The sequence below is a fragment of the Sander vitreus genome, chromosome 7, assembly GCF_031162955.1.
Source record: "Sander vitreus isolate 19-12246 chromosome 7, sanVit1, whole genome shotgun sequence".
Taxonomy (NCBI): Eukaryota; Metazoa; Chordata; class Actinopteri; order Perciformes; family Percidae; genus Sander; species Sander vitreus.
In genome coordinates, this window is record NC_135861.1 from 462,541 (window position 1) to 472,540 (window position 10,000).

General features: G+C 45.5%; 1 protein-coding gene across 8 annotated transcripts in view; it reads right to left on the reverse strand.

The window, feature by feature from the left end:
• Positions 1-10,000, reverse strand: part of slc35a2 (solute carrier family 35 member 2) — a 25,569-nt gene that overhangs the window by 2,769 nt on the left and 12,800 nt on the right. The window contains exons 6-7 of one of the 8 annotated variants that reach the window (XR_013502214.1): positions 5,851-7,041; positions 5,152-5,699 (exon numbers count right to left, since the gene is read on the reverse strand). The exons of 2 other annotated variants lie outside the window; for them this stretch is intronic. Coding sequence is in view for 2 of the 6 variants with exons in the window: in XM_078254096.1 (XP_078110222.1) it covers positions 6,865-7,041 (177 nt within the window). In the remaining 4 variants the exon portion in view is untranslated. Of the gene's footprint in view, positions 1-5,151; positions 7,042-10,000 lie in introns of those variants that run through there. 5 more of the 8 variants (XR_013502215.1, XR_013502213.1, XR_013502212.1 and 2 more) reach the window with 5 other exon arrangements.

Below are 10,000 nucleotides of genomic sequence, written 5' to 3' on the forward strand. Positions count from 1 at the left end.
TCTCTTTATATAGACCTTAGTGGTCCCCTAGTACTGCATCTGAAGTCTCTTTATATAGACCTTAGTGGTCCCCTAATACTGTATCTGAAGTCTCTTTATATAGACCTTAGTGGTCCCCTAATACTGTATCTGAAGTCTCTTTATATAGACCTTAGTGGTCCCCTAGTACTGCATCTGAAGTCTCTTTATATAGACCTTAGTGGTCCCTAATACTGTATCTGAAGTCTCTTTTATATAGACCTTAGTGGTCCCCCTAATACTGTATCTGAAGTCTCTTTTATATAGGCCTTAGTGGTCCCCTAATACTGTAACTGACGTCTCTTTTATATAGACCTTAGTGGTCCCCTAATACTGTATCTGAAGTCTCTTTTATATAGACCTTAGTGGTCCCCTAATACTGTATCTGAAGTCTCTTTTATAGAGCCAGTCCCACAATGAGCTTTCCTTAGGATGTGCCATTTCTGTGTTTGTAGCTTTAAATGCTATTGAGGAGGAGAGGGGGGGGCCTTGACCAACTGCCACTGTCAGTACCGGATCCGTAACGCCTGTATAATCCGTTCTGGGCATAATTACGTAGTAGAAAACTAACGATGTCCCTGTGAGATTTGTACCACGCACACTTTACGACCAAACATAACTGTTTTATTAAATCTTTATTATACAATAGTCGTAGCTACAATCGAGACTTGTCACTGATCCAAAACCGTGTAGCGACGTCGTTGTTGTGTTGTTTATGTTAATGTTTTTATTTTTAATACTTCGTCTTGACTAATAACCATAGACTGTCTATTATTAATGCGTGTCCGTTTGAAGACGGGATGACAGCTCTTCCAGCCACCACTGCTGTATACCACTATAGTAGCTACATGCTAACGGCAGTAAACACTACAGTAGCTACATGCTAACGGCAGTAAACACTACAGTAGCTACATGCTAACGGCAGTAAACACTAACGGCAGTAAACACTATAGTAGCTACATGCTAACGGCAGTAAACACTACAGTAGCTACATGCTAACGGCAGTAAACACTAACGGCAGTAAACACTACAGTAGCTACATGCTAACGGCAGTAAACACTACAGTAGCTACATGCTAACGGCAGTAAACACTACAGTAGCTACATGCTAACGGCAGTAAACACTAACGGCAGTAAACACTATAGTAGCTACATGCTAACGGCAGGAGACATGTCATCTTAGCTGGCAATGTTGTTAAATTCTCCCCAATTCCGGGTCACAGTCCTGCTGAAACAGGTCCGATTGTGTAGTGTTTGGTTCAGAAGCCTTTATCTGTGATTTCTGACGTTAGAGAGTGCTGCTTCGTTCCACTACAATCTAACGTTAGCATACTCATAGCTAACTATTATAGCTGCATGCTAACGCGACATAGCGGAGCATATATAGCTAGCTATATATGTACGTATGTAGCAGGACTTTGTACCGTAAAAAATCACCAATAAAGGCTTCTAAACCAAATACTAAACAAATACAAATACAGTAACGTGACCGGAATTTGGGGTGAAATGTCCAGCATTGAGCTACATAATAGTTAGCTAGGAGTTAGCTGGTCTCTCACAGAGATCTGTAGCCCTGTTTTTACCTGATACTTTCATCGAAGTACAACCCGACGCTCCGTATATCATTAACAGATACTTCAGGTAACTCCAGCAAACACCTTGTAAACTTCATCTCTGCCATCATAACGGTCTACTGTCACTGTCTAATGTTTTCTTCTGGTAACCAGAAATGTCCAAACATCCTTACGCCAACGCGCGCATAGAGCTGTGAAGTCTGCCGGTGTTCGCGTAAGCGTAGAACTGATCAGGCAGTGTCGGAAAACACGTTGAGTTTCTGCGCATGCGCAGAACGGCTCTTACAGGCGTTACGGATCGGGTACTGACAGCCACTTTGCTCCTTTGAAAGCCATGATGTCTCTCTTTCTCATGGGGGGGCCAAATCCTCTGGGTGGGTAAAGCAGAGAAAGGGGAGGTAACCTTTCCCCTTATGACGTCATAAAGGGAAGATTCCAGATCGGCCCATCTGAGCTTTCATTTTCTCAAAGGCAGAGCAGGATACCCAGGGCTCGGTTTACACCTATCACCATTTCTAGCCACTGGGGGGCCATAGGCAGGCTGGGGGAACTCATATTAATGTTAAAAAACCTCATAAAGGGACATTTTCATGCCATGGGACCTTTAACTATAACGTACCTACAAATTAAGACAAACTGCAGAAGTGTTTGAGTCCATGTTCTTTGTTTATATAAAACTTTACCAAAAGAAGTATTTACAGGTTCAGAGGCATCGGTACAAGTCAACAATCGAGACCCTCCGAAACACATTTCACACAAATACAAACTTCCAGACAGGAAGAGGAAGTTAAAAAAACAATCCTGCAAGATTTCTGACACTTCCTATTGGACGGTTCTTCATCTGCAGCGTCCAATAAGAAACCAAAAACACGAAACATCTGGAGCACCGTGCAGACGTTTCCTCTTCCTGTTTGTTCACCACCACCAAAATAAAACAACCAGCACATCAACCTTTCATTCCCACTTTAAATTAAAACAAATCATATATTAATTAATATATATAGTATGTATAGTTTTTGGAGTTTCCCAAAAAGACAGAAACCATTTTCCCTTTTTACAAAAACAAAAATATAAAATAACATTTTTTTGGGTTTTTTTCCTCTTCTCAGAAAACCCACCTTTGATTCAGACGATGATGAAACTGTTTATTCATAAGTTGTTTTTGTACTTTGGCGGTAAATACGAATGATTTAGTGTTTTTTGGCGGGATTTTAAGTCTTTTCAAATGTTCTTTGATGTTTTTTCTCTCTCTTAAAAAAAAACGTAAGTGTCACTCCCCGACGTGAGTCGCGAGTGCTCAGATTTGAACGGTTTACGGCATAACGTGTCATATAATTAACTTTTCTCGTTACAAACAATAACAGAAGATGGAAATCATTTCAAAAACATTGTAGCTACCTATGATTGTTTGATTGCTAACGTTAGCTCAAAACGCCATCCAAGTGACCGCCTTTGTTGTGTTTGATAGCCTTTGTTGTGTTTGATTGCTAAAGTTGACTCAAAACCCCATTCCAGTGACAGCCTTTGTTGTGTTTGATTGCTAACGTTAGCTCAAAACGCCATTCCAGTGACAGCCTTTGTTGTGTTTGATTGCTAACGTTAGCTCAAAACGCCATCCAAGTGACCGCCTTTGTTGTGTTTGATTGCTAACGTTAGCTCAAAACGCCATCCAAGTGACCGCCTTTGTTGTGTTTGATTGCTAACATTAGCTCAAAACGCCATCCAAGTGACCGCCTTTGTTGCGTTTGATTGCTAAAGTTGACTCAAAACCCCATTCCAGTGACAGCCTTTGTTGTGTTTGATTGCTAACGTTAGCTCAAAACCCCATTCCAGTGACAGCCTTTGTTGTGTTTGATTGCTAACGTTAGCTCAAAACGCCATCCAAGTGACCGCCTTTGTTGTGTTTGATTGCTAACATTAGCTCAAAACACCATTCCAGTGACAGCCTTTGTTGTGTTTGATTGCTAACATTAGCTCAAAACACCATTCCAGTGACAGCCTTTGTTGTGTTTGATTGCTAACGTTAGCTCAAAACACCATTCCAGTGACCGCCTTTGTTGTGTTTGATTGCTAACGTTAGCTCAAAACGCCATTCCAGTGACAGCCTTTGTTGTGTTTGATTGCTAACGTTAGCTCAAAACGCCATTCAAGTGACAGCCTTTGTTGTGTTTGATTGCTAACGTTAGCTCAAAACGCCATCCAAGTGACCGCCTTTGTTGTGTTTGATTGCTAACGTTAGCTCAAAACGCCATCCAAGTGACTGCCTTTGTTGCGTTTGATTGCTAACGTTAGGTCAAAACGCCATCCAAGTGACTGCCTTTGTTGCGTTTGATTGCTAACGTTAGGTCAAAACGTCATCCAAGTGACCGCCTTTGTTGTGTCTGGTTGCTAACTCGTAGCCAGCAGTGAACCATCTTTGTTATGTAGCTCCATTTTTACTGTATTGACGTTACAGAAGTCTCTCGTTAGCATCTCGGAGGCTAGCATCTCGGAGGCTACTTGTCGCAAAGTGACGCATGCGCGACTCACATCTGCACTTGACTCACATCGGGCAGTGACAGCCAGTTTGGGGCAACTAGAACTGGTTTTCACTTGCCCGACCCGACACATGAAAACCAAAACCTGAAGGCCTTTTTATGCTTCTGCGTAGAAACGACGGCGTACCCCGCAGACCCCTCTGCGTCTACGCCGTAGCCTGACGTCACCTCTCATAAAAATTTAACTACACATCTCAGCGACGCACGCCGCTCGGCCGTGGCTTGGTAGCGTTGCATTCCCCCCCCCGACTCATTTCCTGGTTCTCCTTCTCCTTAAACAACATGACATCAAGGAGAGGGTTAACTCCTCCTGCTGCAGATCTCCCACCGTGGTCAGAAAGAACAGGGAGACACTTTGGTTCTCTCACTACGACTCTAGAGTCACTACTCCCTCTGAAGCTACCGGTAATCACCGTCACTCTCTCACTCACTCTACCACACACAGACACACACACACATATATAGACGGGCACACACACACCTTTACACACAAACACAGACGCCGGCTCGACGCACACGCACACACACACATATATATAGACGGGCACACACACACACACACACCCCTTTACACACAAACACAGACAGACGCCGGCTCGACGCGCACGCACACACACACACACACACACACACACACACACACACACACACAGACAGACAGACAGACGCCACACACACACAGACACGCACGGCCACTTACGTAGGCTACGGAGAAAGCTCTGCGTGGAGCCTCTGCAGAACCAGAAAACGGCCTTTAGAGTCTTAACGTTAAGAACCCGCCCCTAAAGTTTCTGTTCAGGGTCCAACAATCAGTCGGTCGCCTGATGTAAAACCAAACTAAAACAGTCGGTAAAGTAAATATAAAAGCCACCGGCCCGTTCAGTTCGGACGCCATCGTATCATAAATGACGTTATCGGTGGAGAATATGTGTTGAATGATTTAATTTGAATGTACAGTCAATCAACAGTTGACACTTTTCACATTTTTTTTTTTTTTAAATGTTATTTGATGTTTTTTCTCTCCATTTGTATAAGGGGCCAGTAAAAATGTACTCTGGCAACTAGGACAGTTTTTCAGTGAAAACCAGAAACCTTAACGTTGAACCCTGATCGGTGTGCCGTTTGTCCCGAAGCTTTTCCGTGTGAAGCTGCAGTTTGTAGTTCCCGTTGCTCTGCTTGCGCTCGGCTAACGTTACGCCGACACAATCCTATGGCTTCTGTACAGATGAGGAGAAAAAGGCACCGGACTCAAACGTCTCAGCGTGGACGCCAACAGGAAGCAAAAGCCAGACCCGTCGCATGTTTTCACTGAGCAGCTCGACATCAAACAGCATCTAGACCGCTGGTTCCCAACCTTTGTTCCTTGCCCCCCCAATCATGTCTAAAAAGCTAACTCTCGAGATAGAGCCTTACTTTCTTTTTTGATACAGAGCAGTTATCAGCACTTTTACGTTTCTCCGCCATGTTATATTCATAAAATAGTGATGCTGTGGCGTTGTGATAGCAGCTAGCAGCTGACCTGATGACAGCAGCTAGCAGCTAGCAGCTGACCTGATGACAGCAGCTAGCAGCTAGCAGCTGACCTGATGCTAGCAGCTAGCAGCTGACCTGATGACTAGCAGCTAGCAGCTGACCTGATGCTAGCACCTAGCAGCTGACCTGATGCTAGCAGCTAGCAGCTGACCTGATGCTAGCACCTAGCAGCTGACCTGATGCTAGCACCTAGCAGCTGACCTGATGCTAGCAGCTAGCAGCTGACCTCATGACAGCAGCTAGCAGCTGACCTGATGACAGCAGGGGTCCCAGGTTAAGAGGTCCCGGAGGTTTGGCCTACTAAGTAGCCTGCCTACAATTATAAGCCAGAACAAAAATATATAGTTTTTATACAGACTTTTGTATACATTATATATTCTAGTGTATTATCATAATTTATTTAACATGTGCACATATTCATATTACTCAACCTCAAAGCAGATAAAGACTTGCGCCCCCCCTGTGATCTTTGCCGCCCCCCCTGAGGGGTCCCCAGACCCCAGGTTGGGAACCACTGCTCTATACCACTGGTTCTCAAGCTCTTTTCTATAATGTTCCCCCTTTGAACAGCGTTTTTAAGCCATGCACCCCCTAATCAGCGCAGAAAAAAGCCCGTCTCTATAAAGAGGAAGAATACAGCGAGAGATTTACTAAACAGCAGCCTTGGACCTGGAAAATGTTTAAATAATGAAGGAAAAAGGAGACAAAAACTTAGAAAAACACAGTAGAAAGAAGGAAGGCAACAATAGGACGACAAAAGGGACAAACTTCGAAAAGTGACATACTTAGAAAAAAGTGAAAAACGTTGAAATAAGCGACAAAAAATAAAAAAAGAGAAGAAAAAGGGAAGGAAGGTAATTATTTTGATGATTTTTTTTCTTCATTTTTGGGCGCTTTTTGTCAGGATTTATTTATCTATTTTTCTATTATTATTATTTTTTTTTTTCAAACATTTCTTTCCATGTTTTGTTGGAAAAAAAACTGTTTGCGTAGAGGACCAGTCGCACAAAAACTGAGTTCAGGCAAGTAGAATCTTCTCTCATCGCCCGACCGAACACGTAAAAAACCAACCTTAACGTTGAACCCCGATGGATGGACTCGCGGGCTGCACAGTGAAAACATCCAATCAGACGGCAGGCTCGCTTCCAGCAGGAAACCCACAACAAATCAACATTATCAACACTCAGCTTCCCCTCGTGTCAGTCAGTTAGTAAAGTGAAGAGTTTTAAGGCAGAGAGGGCGAGACAGGAAATGGACAGACAGACGGGCGGTCAGGGTTTCTGAGACGCTGCAGCTCCTTCCTCCTCGTCCCGTTGGGCTTTGAGCGGTTAGTCTGGCATGCGGACGGCGAGCGGGAGAGACGCTACGCCTTCCTTCTCTCTGAGGGGGGAGGGGAAAACAGAGGTTAGTGTTCAGAGAGGAAAGAGCAGAGTTTAAACTGAGGTTGGGTACCGAAACCCAGTTCCACTAAAGAGAGAGAGAGACAGAGAGAGACTTCACCAGCACTGACTTGGGCAGAAACGCCTCCATCTCTGGGCCGATGTCCGTTCCTACACAACCGGTAGGAATCCGACCGGATTAGAACCCAAATTTTGGTTCTACTTATACCCCGTTTACACGTATGTGGTTATTTTGAAAAACTGAGACATTTCCCTTCGTTTACACGCAAACGGAGAACTGGCCTCTGAAATCCAGTCTTTCTAAAACCTCCGGCCAGAGTGGAGATTTTGGAAGTCTTCGTTTGCACGTAAACTGAGACAAACGGAGGTTTAGGCAGCCGAGAGAGAGAGAGAGAGAGAGAGAGAGAGAGAGAGAGAGAGAGAGAGAGAGAGAGAGAGAGAGAGAGAGAGAGGGAGAGGGAGAGAGAGAGAGAGAGAGAGAGAGAGAGAGAGAGAGAGAGAGAGAGACAGAGAGAGAGAGAGAGAGAGAGAGAGAGAGAGAGAGAGAGAGAGGGAGAGAGAGAGAGAGAGAGAGAGAGAGAGAGAGAGAGAGAGAGAGAGAGAGAGAGAGAGAGAGAGAGAGAGAGAGACAGAGACAGAGAGAGAGAGAGAGAGAGAGAGAGAGAGGGAGAGAGACAGAGACAGAGAGAGAGAGAGAGAGAGAGAGAGAGAGAGAGAGAGAGAGAGGAAGTGATTGGTTGCTGTTGTTGCTATTTTGGGGATTGTGATTGGCTAACGTGGGCTTGAGCTTCTCGTTACACCGCCACCTACAGGTCTGGCGTGCTCTTGACGGCATGTATACACGGGGACGTGTAAACGAACACTTTTCAGAAAACTGACAGCTGTGCACGATGTTATTTTTGATAAAGGAGAGGTTGAAATGTCCGTTTATGAAAATAGTCGGCCACAAGAGAGAAACAGGCCGAACTGAATCTGTCTTCATTTCAGATCAACAAAGGTCAGTTTAGAAGGTTTTCGTCAGATTTTGAGAGACGCTAGTCACGCTCATCCCGCTCCCCACCAATCAGATGGGTCATTGAGTCCGACTGCCGGCAGTGCCCGCCCCCCCCGATTATACATGTCAAATCAGCCAAAATGAAGGACGACGGTCCCTCAGACGGAAGACGGCACGGAGCACACCGACCAGACTGGAGTCACCGACCTCCCAGACTGTCAGACAGCTGATTATCGGCTCGGTGTGTCTGGACCTTTACACGAGCGTTACGTACTCCAGCGATTGGAGGAGGGAAAAGGAGGCGAGAAGGTGTTTGTGTTTTGAGCGCCGGAGGCAGAGACGGAGCCGTAAAAAAGAGACGTTAAAGGAGGAGGAGTCTTTATTCCTCTACTGACGTCCGAGTCTTCAGCTGTTCTCAGAGGGGAGGAGACGGGTTTGGAGGAGGTGAGGGTCCGGCAGTCAGAGGGAGGGAGTTTGGGTTGGGTATCATTGTGCTAAAAACAGCGCCTTGACAAAGCCTGTAAGACCTCCTTCACACTGGCTGCGTGGCGGTTTCTTTGGGTAACTATCCTTTAACGGTAGGTACCTTTTAAAGCGTATGACTGTTGAATCCAGGATTCAGATAGGGCTGAATATTGGGCTTTTTGACGGGGTTGGGTTTCTGCTGAACCCTACGCTGTCACTCCGCGCTACGCTGGTCGACGTGATGACGGCGCCGTTGATTACAGGAAGGTGTTTACGTAGGTGGAGCTTCAATGCAGCAGGCTGAGAGGAAGTGGAAATGGAACTGGTGAGCAGAAAAAGTGTTGTTTGGCAGTACTTTCAGTCAAAAGAAGGCCATTCAAGTCCAGCTACATGTTCAATCTGCAATGCTGATTAGTCTGGTGGTGGCGAGGACCCTAAACAATACACAACATCACCGCTGTTACAACATCTGGTATGAAACATCTGGAAGAATACGAGCTGAGCATGAAGGAATCTACAGACAGCAGCCAGAATGCAGCAACTTCAGGTACGGCAAAGGAAGGACAGTCACTGTTTACTTCATTAATGTGTTGACTGTGTTCATGGACTGAGGACGGGACGAGGACTCAGCAGAATCTCAATCAGGGGATTCAGGATTCAGCAGAACCCCAAAAATCTGGATTCGGTGCATCCCTAAATTACAGAAGTGATTATTGGCCAGACTGTTGAGCTAAAGCTGTGCTTTTTGTTAGTTGTTGTTAAAAATGACAAAGTGGCGATACAGTTAGAAAACATGTTTTATGATAATAAAAAGAGGCGTTGTTGTTGTTGTTTACGTCATGTGTGTTTGTGTTATTACATTATCTGGGTCACATGACAGTGATATATAACCAAAAGATGTTTTCTGGGATTCATTCAAAAAAGTAATAACTAGTTTTTTGACTAAAAGAGACAATTATTCCTGAGACAACTGTTGTACAGCAACATCTGGAACAGCTCTAGCCTTGACCGATACTTAAAAAAACAGAAGAGCACAAAGGTACCCAACCCTAGAGGAGATCCTGTCCTCCTTTGGGGGAGGGATGGAGGGAGTGAGGAGGCATGGAGGGAGGGAGAGAGATATGGAGGCAGGGAGGGAGGGAGAAGGCAGGGAAGGAGGGAGTAAGGGAGGGATGGAGGGAGTGAGGAGGGAGGGAGGGAGGGAGGGAGGGAGGGAGTGAGGGAGGGAGGGAGAGAGGGAGGGAGTGAGGGAGGGAGTGAGGAGGCAGGGAGGGAGTGAGGGAGGGAGGGATGGAGGGAGGCAGGGAGTAAGAGACGGAGTGAGGGAGGAAGTGAGGAGACAGGGAGGGAATGCTGGAGGGAGGGAGAGAGGAGGCAGGGAGGGAATGAGGGAGGGAGGGAGAGAGGGAGGGAGGGAGTTCTTTTCAATGCTTTTGATGAGTTTTTTTGGACGTTTTATTCCGAAATGTTGGACAATTTC